The 17,290-nt window shown below is 37.8% G+C and overlaps 1 protein-coding gene across 2 annotated transcripts in view; it reads left to right on the top strand.

Annotated features, from left to right (window-relative positions):
- LOC110131267 (melanoma-associated antigen B18-like) overlaps positions 1-14,956 on the top strand; it is a 128,739-nt gene extending 113,783 nt beyond the window's left edge. The window contains exons 1-3 of one of the 2 annotated variants that reach the window (XM_070461822.1): positions 12,980-13,180; positions 13,622-14,719; positions 14,840-14,956. In XM_070461822.1, the coding sequence (XP_070317923.1) occupies positions 13,677-14,708 (1,032 nt within the window). In that variant the 5' untranslated portion in view covers positions 12,980-13,180; positions 13,622-13,676 and the 3' untranslated portion in view covers positions 14,709-14,719; positions 14,840-14,956. Of the gene's footprint in view, positions 1-12,979; positions 13,181-13,621; positions 14,720-14,839 lie in introns of those variants that run through there. The other variant, XM_070461823.1, reaches the window with a different exon arrangement.
- The last annotated feature ends 2,334 nt before the right edge of the window (positions 14,957-17,290 follow it).

Genomic DNA, 17,290 nt, shown 5'->3' with positions numbered 1-17,290 from the left:
CACCGCTATTCAAGATAGTCAGCCAGGATTTTGTAGCTGTTTTTCAGCTGGTTTTGCAAGCCAGGCTAAAACATGATAGTCCCCACATTTTCCGGTGTTTCAGTATCTATTGCTATGAAATAAATCAATCAGTTGCTTAAAAAAACAGCAATGAATCATTTCTTACAATTTTCTAGGTGAGAAATTCTGGCAGGGTTTGGCTGCAGTCACTTTCTCAGCTGCATTTGACTGGTGGTTGAGCTAGTCTGGGAGATACAGAAAGGCTTCATTCACAGGGCTGGTTCTCTCTATCCTCATATGCTGTCTCATATTTCGGTTTTCTGGTCTAAGCTTCTTTACAACATGGAGGCTAGCTCCTTGTAAAGAGAAAACAGTAGATGCCTTGTCAAAGTTAGGCCTGGAACTTACCCGGTGTCACACCTGCCAAATCCTATTGGTCAGAGTATCACAAAGCCAGCTCAGATTCAGGAGGAGAGGACCCTAGCTCTTGATGGTATGCATACAAGAAAGAAGTGATAGTGGTCAAAGTTGAGAACAAATTGAACACTGCATCTCTATGTTGGTTATTCAGAGTCCCAGACTGGCCCTCCTCCTGCTCCCAGAGGAGCTCGCTGACCTTTGCACATCTTCTGGCAATGTGGTATAAACAAGTAGAGAGCAATGTGCAACAGATCTAGAGTTTCACTGTGGTTCCATCTCTTCTGAGTTAAGTAATGCAGTGTAATAAATGCCCATCTGAACATTGTTTTCAAAATCTATGAAATTTGGATAATGCTATTACCTTGGATAGTTATAAGAATTAGAGACAAATACAAAGAGACTGGCATATATCAGGTGCTTATAAATGTTTGTTGTTGCTGTTGTTAGATGATTGATGGGGAATAGCTCTCTAGCATACTTCTACCCAGAATCCTTATTATTAAGAAGGGGAACTGAAAGACAATTGTGAAGCTCTTCTGAGACATCTCAAATCACAGAAACACTCTGGCCTTCAAATGTCAGAAGCCTCTTACACAAGAGGAAATCTGAAAGAATTAAGGATAAGCCACATATTCAGAATTTTAGTTCAACCCTGAAAGTTGTGGAGAATGCTGATCTTCACCCCTCTTCAGCACAGGAATCAGATAAGATCTTGAAAGATGTATTCAGGATACTACAGACCTTCTATCAATGCTTTGACACCATAGCTCGAATAAACAATAGTAAGTATATAAAGTAGGCTCTCCATGTTGAAATTATATGGCACAATATACAATAAATATATGTGTTTATTCATATCTATTACATATAAATGCAGATATGTACACATATGCTAAAAGGGATTCACTCTGCTAAGCTTCCCAAAGATAATGATTTATTATTTTTGTTGTATGAAAGAAAGGGCATTCTGTACATAGCACATACTCAGTCAGAACCAGCTCCATGGACATGCTACCTCTGCAGTTGAAAAGGGGACCATGCTTAGAAATCCCCATTGAAGTAAGAATGCTTACTTCAATGCTCTCCTGTCACCATCTTGAAATCCTTAGTAATTTCTGAACAAGGGGCCCTACATTTCCATTTTTCACTGGGCCTGGAAAATTACTTAGCTGATCCTCACTTCAATATCTTGTTAACTATGAATTCATATAATCCTGATGAGAAATTTTTAATATATTTATTTATATGTGCTTAGGAGTAAACTGATATATGCATAAAGTATTCAATAGACACAATGTATTCTGTATCCTATAGACAAAATGTCATTCAGCCATTCAACAAATAACTACTGAGGGCAGATTTATACCTATATTAAGGACATATTACTTCCTTTTTTATTATTATATTATTTTACATATTTTTTCTCAGGAAGAGAGAACAATCAAGAAGTTGTGTGATTCCTGAGACAAATGTTCCAACAGATGTTACTTGAAAGCTCCTCATTAACTATTTGGTAGAGGACCAGTGACGTGCAGACACTTTTTCCCTAAGTATCAACCCAGAGGTGTCTCTCATGGCCCGTTCAGTTCTCCATGTACTCAGTCAAGAGTAGTATCTTTACCATCAGAAAAATAACCGTCATTATGTAGACATTATTACCGTCATTATGTAGAATATAGTAATTCAACTGCCAAAGGCAATCTTCATGACAAAAAACAGCAGCTCTTTTTTCTCTTTTTACAAATAAATTTAAGTATTAATATTAATAACAGTATGATAAACTTTAGGAATGATGAAATTCTCTTATTTTTTCTGTATGTGGTTTCAGAACTCCTTTGGTTAATGAACAATAGTAATTCCTTTTTGATATAAAACATTGGGTGACTTTCAGAAATTTTCATATTTTGAAACTTAAAAAGATAAAATATAAGTTGTCAAGTTAAGCAGCTTAATAAAGGCCATGATAGTGAGGGAGACCTCATAGTTTCCAGTGGCTTTCAAAATACAAACTAGTAAATCAAATTTCATTGTGTCCTCACAGAAATATCATGATAACTGAGTCTCCATCATAGAAATGGGATTAGCAAATGTTTGCTTCTAACTAATGATAGCCCTGGTAAGAAAATTGCCAATCTTTAGCATATTCAAAAGTCCCAAGCCTTTATTAAGCCCAATCAACAAATCTGCAGTTTGAATTCTATTTTTGCACCTCCCTGACAAAGTTCTAATTATAAATACAATAATTTTTACTATCTCACTGAGGCAGTGGATTACATTTTATTCCTTCTTGTTTCTAAATATTAATATGATAGTCCAATCATCTAGAGAGTCCTCCCCACCTTTTACAAATGTTGACAAAGAATTTCAGAAAAACTAAGAATAAGCAAAATATCTGTATATATGTGACAGAGCTTTGATTACATAGGCCTGTGGTGCAAAATGCCCTCAAGTTTTTGCATTGTTATGAACAAATAATGTCTTAAAGATTTGCTGACCTTAAAACACTTTTAGCTACTATGCTATTTTCTTTGTGAAACAAGAAGAAAATAGTCTGTGTTCTGGGGATCCATAATAAAAACTCAATGGCAGATTCCAATTCTGATTAAGGTATGGATGATAGATTGGGCTATTGTTAAAATAGTCACTCCCCACCTCCTCCTCACTGACCTGGATGAGAAAAGTATATCTATGATCCACTGATGCTGGGGCTGGCCATGACTTGATTTTGCCAACAGGATGTTAGTGGACATGACAAACTGAGACTGGAAATGTGCTTCTGTGATTGTGGCCTACAACTTGTTCTCATACATGCATATTGTTTCACTGCCATGAGAAGAGGCTACAAAGTAGCCCCTGGAGCGAAGACAGTGAGAAACACATGTAGCCAACTTGGATCCTAGCTTCAGTTTGGATCCAAGCCCAAACAAACTCAGCCAAAATCACAAAATTTCAGCCAACTTGCATAAGCATGAGGGAGAAATAAACACATGCTGCATGCATTGAATTTGGGCTTTTTAAAAACACAACACAATTGTGACAAAAGCTGACTGATTCAACAAACCATTCAAAGAATTAAACAAGTGTTGCTCTTCCAGGGCAAAATCTGGTTCCATATCTACTCAGGCAAGGTACATTAGATTCATTGCTAGATTTGTTAAACTGAGACTTTAAACAACATGAAATTACTTGAAAATGACATTCCCTACAAAAATTATTTATGCAAAATGACTTAGGCATTCTTTTTAAAATATATATACATTTCAGTTTTCTTGTACCATCAACAATATGTTCATCCTGACATTCAACAAATATGTTAAAATGTCTATTATAAGTTATCAGGCATATTCAAGCATCATTTAGACCCCTAACCAGATATGCACAGGGACAGTTCAATAAGCATAGGAAAGAAGATCCATCTAGGAACTTTCTGACACATTCTCCTAATCACCTTTATCTCATGGTGTCTTGAGTTGGTTACTATAGTCTTTACCCCTGACTTGGCTAATTCTAGCAGTTTTACTACTATTATTGTTCACTACATTTCTCTACCTCTTTTTTACTACTTTCTTTTTCTTTCCCTTTTTTTTCACAGCATTTTAAACAAAGTGTCACCAAGAAGAAAATTCTCCCAGAAAGAGCTATCTTCCTAATTTAGAGCAATTGGTTCTTGGGAATAGAAGGAAAGAATGGTAAAATATCCAAATATTGAAGTATTGAATGGAAAAATATTCAAATACTGAAGGGCTTCCCTGGTGGCTCAGATGGTAAAGAATCTGCCTGCAATACAGGAGCCCTGGGTTCGATCCCTGGGTTGGGAAGATCCTCTGGAGAAGGGAAAAGCTAGTATTCTTGCCTGGAGAATTCCACGGACAGAGTCTGGTAGGGTGCAGTCCATGGGGTCACAAACAGTTAGACACAACTGAGCAACTTTCACTTTCATGCTCTGTGAAATGTATTTTTTACACAAGTCAAACTAATCACTTAGCTTAACTGTGCCTCAGTTTTCTTTCTCATCCATGCTCTGGGAAAAAGAACAATATATAACCACATGTTTTAGCATCGAGATGATCAAATGTTGTGCCTGAAAACACTGAAGTAATATGTAATTTTTTTCTTCTTTATTTAAAAGTAGCTTTCAGTCATATCAAATTCTCTTATTACAAAAAACTTGCCTTTCACTATTTCAATAATACATCTCTTTAAAACGTCTTCCGCTAAGTATTTCCTCTTTACAAAAGCCAAATAAAAATTTTACATGGAAAAACTTTTTTTTCTAAATTTCTGTTGTAACATGGCTATTATGTATATACTTGGTCATGAGTTTATTGCTACACAGTGGTGCAAATGGTTCAGAATACACTGTGTCAAAAAACAAATTGCTATTGTGATTGACATGTCTACACCAGGGTTGTAAGTGTTTCATAAAATATGTATGTTGTTTTGCTTTATTTGGTTTTGTTCTGTTTTATTTCTTCATATTGTTTTTGTTTGATGTTGATGTGTCTAGTTCAGCTATGGCTCGGTCACTGCTTCATGACTTCTCTTTCTTGGTGTTTGTCTTTGGGTTATTTATCCAGTTATCAGTCCAAGAATCAGGAAAAGGAAACAAAAACTAGTTTCATTCAAACAGGAAATGGTTTGGCATGGAAGTATAAAAGGGAAGAGTTGCTTAAAACCATTGTTGAGATTTTCATATATTATCTCTGTATTAATATATTTCTCTTTATATATTTTATTATCTATATATCCTACCCTTCACTGCCATGAATATTTCAGAGATTTCTTATTGTTTAGTGAAATCCTCTACACCTTTAAAAGTGTGAAATCATAAAAACTGAGTTTAAAAAAAAACTATCCAGTCACTAAGATAAAACCCATAAAGACCTAGATTAAAATTAAAGTTTAATAGGGATTACTTATTTTTACTTAAAAGCCCAGTGTTCTCTACACATAACTTCCTTAAAAGGACAATAAATGTACATACGTCTCAATAACCATCACAATATTAAATGTAGATGCAATGGAACATGAAATTTAATAATTCTGGAGAGTATCTTAAGTTTTGAAAAAACATGACTCTAAGACATGAAGAAGTTAATTACTTCAAAGCTTATTGATTCATTCTGAAAAAATAAATTTTTAAATATCTTAGTCATCTTAAGGCTCAGCTGGTGTCTTACATTATACATAATACAACTGCAACAGACCCATCAACTATGTATCACTGAAAATAGAAAACAATTGCAATGTAAATATCAAATATCACACATTAATCACAATATGCTTTGCCATTAGTTTCACATTTATATATAAGTACAATGCACATAATCATTTTCTTTTAAATAAATTCTAGGTGCATTAAAAATGTATTATGGTTGCAGATACTGGCATTTTTAAAAGCTGTTCAAACTGAAATCAAATTAGAAAAAAAAGCTAATATTCATTTTAATAGGCACACAGATGACTCAGTCTAGGAAAAGCCAATAATGAGTTGCTCTATTTTATACATTTAATGTAAATCTAATGTGTTGTCCTTCACATAGCAACATGATGACATCATCAATAGAACATATGCTTTATACTATTTTTCAAATGGTGATGATGAGTTTTTCTGAAGCAAATACAGTACACAACTGAATTTCACCAAATTCTATAGATGCCATAACTAGAGTAACTGAGTATCTATTAATAGATTTAACTCTTTATGTTGTTGCTGTTGTCGTTCAGTCATTAAGTCGTGTCAGACTCTTTGCCACCCCATGGACTGGAGCCAGCCCAGGCTCTTCTGTCCATGGGATTTCCCAGACAAGAATATTGGAGTGGGTTGCCATTTCCTTCTTCAGGGGATCTTCCTGACCCAGGGATCGCACCCACGCCTCCCATGTCTTCTGCATTACTGGGTGGATTCTTTACCACTGAGCCACCAGGGAAGCCCTTAACTCTTTATAGGACATATTTATTTCTTTATTCATTACTTTCATATGCTTGTAGCTTAAAAAGATTTTGGGTGGATTAATTTGTTCATCAACATTGAGTAAGAAATTACTATCTCTGCTGATTAAAAGTAAAAATGTTTATTGGATATTCATAGGAATTGCAAGCTGTGGCACCAAATCATTGTTTATACACACACACACACACACACACACACACACAACAGAATTATGGGTGATCAAATAGCTTTCTATATGTTCTAAGTCTTTTACAAAGAGTATGCTTCTCTATCCATTTTTAAAATGTTGGGTTGCCTTCATACTTTTTATTTCACCCTGTATCTCTTCCTTGTCAATTCCATTCATGTTCAATGCTTCTATTTTCAAATGCCTCCTCATGACTTCAGATATACATCTCAAGCCCAGATCTCTTCTCTAATATTCAGCTTCATATATATATTCTACTTATCTGACATCTTCACTTGAATATTTATCCAAAGTGCTTCAAACACAACCCTCTTTAAATTGAACACACAAGCAAAACTCCAAATTACATCCATTCTTATGACTCCCACTCGTGGTAAAGTGTACATTCACAGAATTCCCAATCTCAGTAGACACTGCAGTCCCAAATGCAGTTGCACAGGCCCTGGATGTAAGCAGGTATTTTTGACACTATGTTCTCCTACACCAGCCACGTGCCAACAAGCACATGAGTCCTGCAAATTGTACCTACACACAGCTTTCTAATCTATCCAAATTTCTCCACCTCTGATGTCACAACCCTGGAATATGGTTCAAGTATCTGAAATTCTTTTCCCTATGTGGGTTTTGTTTGTTTGTCTTGCTTTGCTTCCCTGTTTTTTTTTTTTTTTTAGTATATATACTGCAGCCACAGTGATCATTACAAAATGCATATCTGGGCAGGTCATTTGCCTGCTTTAAAACTTTTAATGGTTTTATTTTGCATCTAAGAAGAAACTCCGAACTCTTTCACTACACTCTCCCCATTGACTTTCACACTCAAGCTAATGTGCTCTTCCTTCCAGTCCAACAACTTTATTCTTTAATCAGACCTTTGTATAGTTCCGTTAAGGAACAGTATTCAAACCTCACCTTATGCTTGTCAATCTAACTCACATTCATCCTTTTTCCTAGGTTAAGATACTAATTCTTCAGGACAGCCTTTGCAAACTTACTGAATCAGAACGTATTGCACTATTTTATCTATCTGTCCTTTACGCGCATACAAAGGACAGTTTGTAATAAATGTATATACGTGTCTGTCTCTCCTACTAGATGGTAAGTTCTATGAAGGGAGGGTCTGCCCACATTTTGCTCATCATTTTATCCTTAGCTCCCAGCACACTGCATGGTTGAATTCCTTATCAACAAATTACTGTTGAATTAAGGATTATAATGTCTTGCATTCAGAAAAATATTAAAGTGGAAACAAAATACATGAAGTCAAGTTGGTATTCAAAGTGCATAGAATAAGAACATGTTCAACTGCTCTAAGAATACATAAATCTGACCTTGAGACTCCATTTTTGACTTGAGTAAAAAGGACATCTAATTGTCCACCAGATTAAAAATAACATGGTTTCTCTTAAAAAGAGCTAAATTAAGAGCATATTTCCTAAAGGTCTTCAACTGAGTGTTTAAGATAATTTTATCACGAATAATGTCTTATCATTAAGTGTTCCTATAATAAATATCATGTTAATTTTTTCTTTATAATGACTTTAATACTAATTTATAGTTGAGACCAATGTTTAACTATTATTTTGCTTATCAAAATTATAAGTGATAGTATAAACAAAAAAAAATAAAAGGCTAAAACAGAAAGTAATGAACAGGGTTGAATGCAATAATAAAAGTGTATAAAGTTGCTTATCTACTGTCAAGGAAACTTTGCCGTTTCTGACCAGGGGGAAAAAAAAAAAACTTCTCTGAAACCTTTCTTTTCTATCTCTTTTTCAGTCTAAGCCTTTGGTATCTTTACGACTTTGGTCAAGTTCCTGGTTTAGTAAATAAAAACTAATGGATGAAAGAAAGCTTCTTAATCTTATGAGCCTCACTTTCTTTGCCTGTATGAGCCAATCCATTAAGTATGATCCAATAAGTGAAACCCATGCCATAGGTGAAGTAAGATAAAAGACACAGCACACTTCCTTGAATATAATAGGTCCTCAACAAATACATAGTTATTTTTACTTTAAAATATTTGTCCTCCCTCCTTACTCTTTCTCTTCATATCTCTGTGACTCAATAACAAGCAGATGTTTTAGAGAATGGGGTGGGGAACCCTGTGTGTCCCATTCCATAGTTCAACCACACTTTATAGATTTAAAACAGTCTGGGACACTAGGATAATTAAATTTTCCCAGTCACAATTGCTTCTTTCTTGGAGCACTTCTCAGTTATTTTATAGTAGTTGATAAATTGTCTTCCTATGACTTCTTATCTGTCCCATGAGTGCACATACATATACTGAGAGAGTTAGTTCTAACATTCCACTAAGAGTGAAAATAATAAGAAAACAAATGAGCAACAAACCAAAACCTCCCAGCTGATCAGATTTTAAAAGCGTCAAATACCCCAGTATTTGATATTTGTTAGCAGTCATCAGGCACAATTGTTTCCAAAAAAAGTAAAAAGCAAAAACAGGACCCATAGAATTAGAGACTTTAAAACCTTTCACTTTAAAGTTAGTATAGTATATGCAACTTGAAAGTTTCAGCTACCATTATGATCAGAAATTCTTCTACATGAAGATTTTTCATGGTGGACTTTGAAAATGGAGAGGGCCACATGGCAAGGAATGCAATCAACTTCTAGGAGCTAAGCATGGCCCCTGTCTGATAGCCAGCAATAAAAAGGAGACCTCAGTTCTACAAGCAAAAGGAAATTGATTCTGCCAACAACCTTAATCCTTGAACTGGATCCTTGCCCAGAGACTCCTAATAAGAACACAGCTCAGCCAACAAGACACTTTGAGAGTGAAGACCTGAGCAGAGAACATAAATGAACTGTACCTAGAAAACTGACCAACAGAACAGGGAGATAATAAGTGGGGGTTATCTTAAGCCACTGAGTCTGTGATAACTTACTATGTGGCAATGGAAAAATAAGCCACTGGGTATCTCAATGGATCAAGACTGAATTTAGGACTTTCTCAACGTTTCAACCCAATAAATATTTCTAAGCAACTAACAATTTGTAAAGTTTGCAAAGTATTTTCTCACATATACTTTTATTTAATCACCCCACCAACTCAGTAAAATGAGTATCCTTAGTCTCTATTCTAAACATTTTTTTAACAGAGTCTCATATAGGGTAATTTTATTGTTCAAGATCACAAAAGCAGACAGTAAAATGATACCTAAAATTCAAAATAAGGCAAGTGATAACTAAGTAATAATGCTCAAAAGTGTGAGGCCCTGATCAATATTAAACACTAAAGACTCACCAGGACCAGGCTGAGAAAAGTCAGGCATTCACCTTGAGTTCAAAATTTAAGGATGAGGGAGGATCAAAAAATCTCACTAATCAAGATAAATTATGTCTCAATTCAATATTTAAAAAAATAAAAATAATTGCCAAAATCCATGATAAGAAACTACCATACATAAAAAACCATTTACTGGCTGAAAACAGGGTTAGACAACTGAAGCACTCACTCTCAGGGTCATACAAGTGCAGGCTCAGATCCTGTCTTTATGTATAACTTTGTATTTATTTCATTATTTAAAATAGAGAAAATGTTTTTATCACTCACCTCACCTTAGTTCTAGTCCTGACTCAGGAACATGTACCCTTAGAACATTTCCTTATCTTTCATTTACTAAGTCATATTAAGATATTCTATTTCTGAAATAAACTCTCTACTCAGTTATTTTGGTTGCCTGGTAAGTAGCAAACTTATGTGTTCAAAAACAGAGTTCACTTAAGCTAACAAAATGACTCCTGGCTATGTCATTTTGAGCATGCTGTCACAGGTATTGGGCTCACTGGAGACAGTGCATTCCTCTAAACTGGCCTCAATCTAAAATGGTCTTGTTCCTCCTTAATATCATTATCTTGGCTGGAGAGGATGTTTTAGAGGATGAGGTATAGGGATAAGGAAGACTCCAGAAATTCAGTCCTTCATTGGCAGTGTGGCCATTAAAATGACTGAAATGGTATTGGATGCAGCAGACCTAAGTGTGGACAATTTGTTCAAACTGAACTGAAACAGAAAGTAAAGGTGAACAAGGTCTTCAACTACTGAAAGGCTCCAGTTGTTATCAGGGGCCAAAACACTCTAAATGCCTTGTGCTTGAGAAGGCATTATTATACCATTCAGGGAGAAGCAGCATGGGCAGAAGCACACAGGGAGAGGGAAGTTATAAAAAGTAAAGAACTCTAAAATAGTTCTAACAGTTTGTTTCTTACTTAAGACTCCTTACTCACAGTTTGAGTCTCTTTGCTCCAGAACATTCTATATTTCCAGACTTATTACCTTATAAACAACCAAAAATGTCACCTACTCAAGAAGTAAGTATTCATTAAAAATCTAAACATTTAAATTACTGACAAGTGAATTGAGAAGTTGGAAAAATTATTTTTAATAAATTGAGAGAGCATATTAGCATATTTATTCAAAAAATCAGATAAGTTTGCATTGACCACATTAATGAAGTTCTAATACGATGTTCATTGGGACAGCCCTATATTGAATAAATTGTGAACCCAGAGGACAGAGTGCCACAACTTATTTTTATGTCTACATGTGTATAAACTAAAGTAGTAATAACACTTACACTACTTGCCATAATCCATGTTAGAATTTATAAAGAAAACAATAAAACTCAACTAGCATGATGATTAGATAGCTATATAGAAAGAATAGAGAAACTATACCCCTTCAAAGAATGCTGACTTTGAATAAATCATAGGGATATTTTCTATGTCTTCCAAAATCATAACTATCTGTAAGCACAAATACTATATCATGTGACAAACTCTAGGGCCTGAACACTGATTACCCCAATGCTGCTTGTTAATAGTAATTAATAGCAGATGAATTATTCAACCAGTTATTAACTGGTTTAGTTCTCAAGCAAGATTTTTTTGCTATTTAAAATTACAAAAAACATAAAACAATTTTGGGCTGAAGAGTGTTCTGATATTGATTAGACAAAGAGAGATTTAGCTTTTTTTAATCTATCAGTCTATCTATCTAGGCAGTAAAATAAGGCCATTGAAGGCTCACCTCAAAAAAAAAAAAAAGAGAGAGAGAGAAGATAACAGAAGGTTCTACCTATACATATATTTCAGGCAATAGTCTTGAGAAAGAATGGTAGAATTAGAGAATTACAACTCAGCAGCTTCTAATGGATTAATGGATAGCAGTGATGATCCTCAATGATTGACAACATCACCACAATGGAAACTACAGATTGTATGGATCTCCAAACAGAATTTCAGTGTCACCTCTGGAATGGCTTTGCCAACAAAGCATATTGGAATTCACTATATTATCAGACAGAGAAGAGAAAGCATTTGATCAAGTGTAGGAGTAAAGAAAAAACCTTTGATAAAAGTTCAACACCAGTTCATGGTAATAACTTTTATAAAACTTACATTAGAATGGAATTTCCATATTGTTAAATCAATAGCAAACATATATAAGTGTAAAATTTTACAAATATTTCCAATAAGGTCCAGAAGAGGGCATGCAGGTACGGTACCAACTCTACTGTTCAAACCTGGACTGGACTGCATAACCAGTATATAGCCATACACAGCAATACCAAAACAAAGTGATGAATAATGAAAAAAGGTAATATGATTCTCTAATTAAAAACCTCAAGGAAATTGGCTGCTAAATATTCAAATTTATAAGAAACTTCGAAAGCTGGTGCAGAAGATCACTATATCAAAAGGAAGATTTTTTTTTTTTAAAGGCTGTACCTCGTAGTATGTGGATCTTAGATCCCCTACAGGGACTGAATCCATGCCCCTGCATTAGGAGCTCAGAGTCTTATCCACTGGACCCCCAGGGAAGTCCCAAAAGGAGGACTCTAACCACAAAATAAGTAACTAGGATGTATAATGGCAAATACACCATTCAAAACAGCAGTGCTATCCAAAAGATACCTCAGAAGGTATCTTTGCACATGATGTTTATGGAAATAAATGTAAAAAATAATACTGATAGACTTAGGTAAAAGAAGTCTTAAATAGAGCAACATATATTATGTTTACTCGTGGTCAGCAGAGTACTGTACAGTAGTCAATTCTCCTTAAATTATTTACAGATTTGTGCCTTACCTGATTGGTCTGGCACCCTATCAGATTAGTAGCTCACTTACAAAGCATCAAGGTAAGAAACTGAATGAGGACTGAGCGGAGAGCCCACTCCAAAATAAGAGTCCATAAAGAGTTCCCTCCCCCTACAGTATCAGTCTTGGGAGGCCCTAGACATGGTTGCTAGGCTCAGGCCACCCCTTACTTCCTACTGGGGGTTCAGAGGGAAATGAGAACCCTTGTCTGTGGCCAGCTGACTTAGCTCAGCAGAGAAAGAAGTCCCAGGCCCTGTCAGGAGTCAGGTAAGACTGCCCCATGTGAGTTCTGCATGATTTCTCCACCTGCCAGGACAGACAGGGAAAACCTTCCAGAACCGGTCCCCCCCCCCCCACTGCTGGCAAGCCTACTTGGGCGATACCGGAAGTGCTCTTCCTGACTTCCGCCGCGGCAGCTTTGGAAGCTGAGGCTTCAGGTGGAGAGGTGTGGCCGCTTATCTACCAAGGGAGGAGTTCCAGCATTGGCCAGGTGTCCAGGTGAGCAACCTTTGTTAGAAGTGAAGGGACACACTCCTTCCAGAACTCAGGTGGTCCTGTAGAGTCCCTCCCTATCCTAACTTGCGCCATCCCTACCCTCAACCCCTGAGTGGCTCAAAAGTGACCGTTAAGCCCAACACCCCCTTACTTCCGCCAGGATAATTTGTGGGATGGGAAGCCTTAGTCTGAAGGGGCAGCCTCAAGTCAGCAGAGGGAGTCATAAAAGGACTGGTCAGGTGTCAAGTTCAGTATTCTGGGTTAGAATTAAGGTGACAAGCCTCTGATGAACAGAGGAGGCCCACAGAGTTCCGTCGGCCTCTGTCTTGTGGGTTCCTAAAACGGTACCCTTAAGGGGATCAACAAAGGCAGTTTTTCTTGGAGCCAAGATAGAAGAATCTCCCTATGGAGGCTATACACGCCTTCTTTTCCTCTGTCTTTTAGGGTGAGCTCTTCATCAACCTTGGCAGCTTGAGCCTGCGGTCCCTGACCAGTCATCATGCCTCGGGGTCAGAAGAGTAAGCTCCGTGCTCGTGAGAAACGCCGCCAGGCCCGTGCTGAGACCCAGGGCCTAGTGGTTGCTAAGGCCACTGGGGCAGCAGCAGCAGCAGGAAAGTCCCCTTCCTCGGAGAATCTGCCTGCTGCTGGGGCACGCAGCACTTCTGAGGCACCTGAGGGAGCCACCGGTGCTATTGCATCTGGTTCAGGCACCAGCTCAGCTGAAAATATCAACAGCCCAAAGGCGGAAAGCGCAAGCTCCCCCAAGGGCACTGAGAGCTCACTCAGTGAGATTTTAAATAAAAAAGTGGTTTTGTTGGTGCAGTTCCTGCTGCAGAAGTATCAAAAGAAAGAGCCAATTAGAAAGGCAGACATGATGAAGTTTGTTATCAAACAGTACAAGAGTCATTTCAATGAGATCCTCAAGAGAGCTTCTGATCACATGGAGCTGGCTTTTGGTGTTGATTTGAAGGAAGTGGATCCTACCAGGCACTGCTACACCCTTGTCAACAAACTAGACCTCGCCTATGATTCAGCTCTGAATGAAGATGAGCACATGCCAAAGACCGGCATCCTGATGATTGTGCTTGGTGTGATCTTCATGGGAGGCAACTGTGCCCCTGAAGAGGCGATCTGGGAAGTGCTGAATGTGATGGGTATATATGCTGAAAGGAAGCACTTCATCTATGGGGATCCCAAGAAGGTCCTCACAGAAGATCTGGTGCAGCTCAAGTACCTGGAGTACCGTCAGGTGGCCAACAGTGATCCTCCACGCTATGAGTTTCTGTGGGGCCCGAGAGCCCATGCTGAAACCAGCAAAATGAAAGTCCTGGAATTTTTAGCCAAGGTTCATGATACCATCCCCGCTGCCTTCCCATCCTGGTACGAAGAGGCTTTAAGAGATGAGGAAGAGAGAGCCCGAGCCAGAGCTGCATCCAGGGCTCGCAATGCTGCCCTGGCCAGTGCCCGCTCCGCTGCCCTGGCCAGTGCCCGCTCCAGAGCCACAGCCAGCAGCTCTTCCCAGGCTAAGTGAAATTCGAAAAGGTGCGTCAGCATTCTAACAGTGGAGGGCCAGGGTGGGACTGGAGACGTGTATATCATCCTGGAGTTCCTGTTATATATTGCTAACTTGAAATTTTACCTCTTTTTTTCTTTCTTTTTTAGGTTGAAAAAGAGCAGTAACATTCTAAGCTGTGGATGACCAGGGTGGATCCACAGGGAAAGCTATAATATCATCTTTGTGTTTCTGTTCTATATGGTAAACTTAGAGTTTAATCTTTTCTCTTTTCTTTTTCTTTCTATTTTTTCCACCCTCTTTCTCTCCCTTCCTTTCTTTCTTTCCTTTTGTTATATTTTCTTTTAAAGAAGATATGCATTTCAGAATCTAAACTTATTGGTGATTTTGGCTACATATTAGATCTAACAGATTTAAGATAAGAGTCTTATTATTTTGCAACATAAATCGGGAAACCTTTAGTATATATTGAACTAGAACAATACAACATGGCATGGTAATAGGCACTGCTTTGGAAATGTGAAAAAATTCAATGGTAAAATTACTGGGATGAAAACATACAGGGGGGAAAAAGCTTAAAAAATGTGCAGTTCTTGGTTTCCTTTAATCAATTTAATCTGTTATTCTATAAAATAAAAGATATATACATGGCTTTGCTTAGCTGATTAAAGAACATAAGAGAAATAAAATGTTTATAAACTGGAACTCATGCTGTCTGGCTCATTCATTCCCCAAATATTAATTGAGCATCTGCTCTTTGAAAACTATTGTGTTAGAAATGGTGAAACTAGGATACAAAACACCCCTGCCTTTAAAATTTTACAGTTAAGGAGCAGTAATTATATACAGAACATGGTGAAATACTCTTTAAAACTTAAAGGAGTAAGGAGGTAAGGGGATAAATATGGGGTTGGGAGAAGTGGGAGGGGGAGAGTGTTTGGCTGAAAACAATAGAGTGCAAATTCCCTGGGGAACAGTAGTTTGGGGTTTGGGGAAAATACAAGTCTCTCAGTGGGCTATCCTGTTCATTTAAGCTGTGTGGTAGGCTAGATGAGGCTGTGGGACTGATGAACAGAGGCCAGGTATACAAATGGTGTTTTCTCAGCGATGGAGAACAAAACCCTGGAATGCAAACCTGCTTGTAAGAGTTACTTTAGTATCAATATACCAGAGGAAAAGCTTCTCCTCCAGCAGAAATGGAAAGTGTTTGGTGCTCTTGTTCACGTGCAGCTGAACACAGAACACAACCTAGCTGTTTTATGCACAGCATCTCCAAGGAATTTCTGAGAAATAAAGGTGATACTCCCTTGAGGTGGAATGCTGAGAACCAGCTCCTAAGGCATTAGATAGGCATTTTAATTAGGTTATCTTGGGTGTAATTTTGCAAACTCTAAAGGAGGGCTCCATGTCTGGTGGTGAAGAAATGAATGAAAATACAGGCGATTTGGATGGAAAAGCACCCAGGGGGAAGTTGTTGGTCCTTGACACAAATTCTAGGACCTTGGAGTTGCATCCAACTGGGACAGACAACCACACACACAAATTAAGTAATCCTCAAATGGGGGAATTTATTTTGCTCTTCTTGCTAAGCAGATTTATGGGATCATTAGGTGGAAAGCTGCATATTTGGTGATACCATCCAAATTAACAAAAATCTTTGCAGAGGGGAGGGTGGTACTATCTGCAGTAAAAAAAAAAAAAAATCATATACCTGCCATTCATTAAAGACATTACTCAGTCAAGTGTTTCATATCCATTACATATATTCCAACAGTCCTAAAAGGTAGGGCTTATCAGACACTGCAGATGAAGAACTTGTAGTTTTCTCAAGCTCACATAGCTGGTAAGTAAAACAGCTGGGACTAGACCCCTGGTCCAAATTTTTCTAGAGCCCACACTTGTCCACTCCTCCAGCCCGAGGCAGACCTGTCTCTTCATTCTCTGTTATTCTCACTACTCCAAGATGTATCACAATTAAAAAATAAGACACTCTATTCAAAGTATAAAAAGCAATCCTGATGAAGGAAAGTGAATATGAGAATGAAGCACAGTTTGGGGCTTGTCTGTGGGCTTCATTTGCTGAGGATCCCCTTGTCACTAACTGGCCCTGGGGATCTGTGATGGCTGACTCTGCTCACATATGGGAACAAGTCCTGTTCCAGCACTTCCCTGCATTACAGTTTGTTTCCCCCAGGTCTTCCCCAGTGTGCCCTCTTGCCCAAATCAAACCTCATATGCTGACCAGCTCTTCACTGTGACCTCTGGGGCTGCATCCTGCTCCCTGTGACAAAAGCAGTCCAGAGTCACTTGACCTCCCTTGATCAGAGCATTCCAACTCCCTGCACATGAAGTTCCCATCCCTGCCAGTGGAACCACTGGTTGTGAAGTCTAGATACCTGGTTACCACAGCCCCACTCCAAGCGCACAAGTTTCAAAGTGTATTTCAAATAAGCTTGTTATCACAATCTTATTTCTTACAGAAGACTGGTTCTTGGTACCAGTCTGAAGGTACATGGGGAATTTTGTAAATGACCGAGATATTGTCGGTAGGATTCTGCAGAGATGTGTTATTTGAAACTGGCCACCGCTCCAGTATTCTT

The sequence above is a fragment of the Odocoileus virginianus genome, chromosome X, assembly GCF_023699985.2.
Source record: "Odocoileus virginianus isolate 20LAN1187 ecotype Illinois chromosome X, Ovbor_1.2, whole genome shotgun sequence".
Lineage (NCBI taxonomy): Eukaryota > Metazoa > Chordata > Mammalia > Artiodactyla > Cervidae > Odocoileus > Odocoileus virginianus.
The sequence above is the reverse complement of the archived record's forward strand: the minus strand, read 5'-3'. Positions and strand labels throughout refer to the sequence as shown.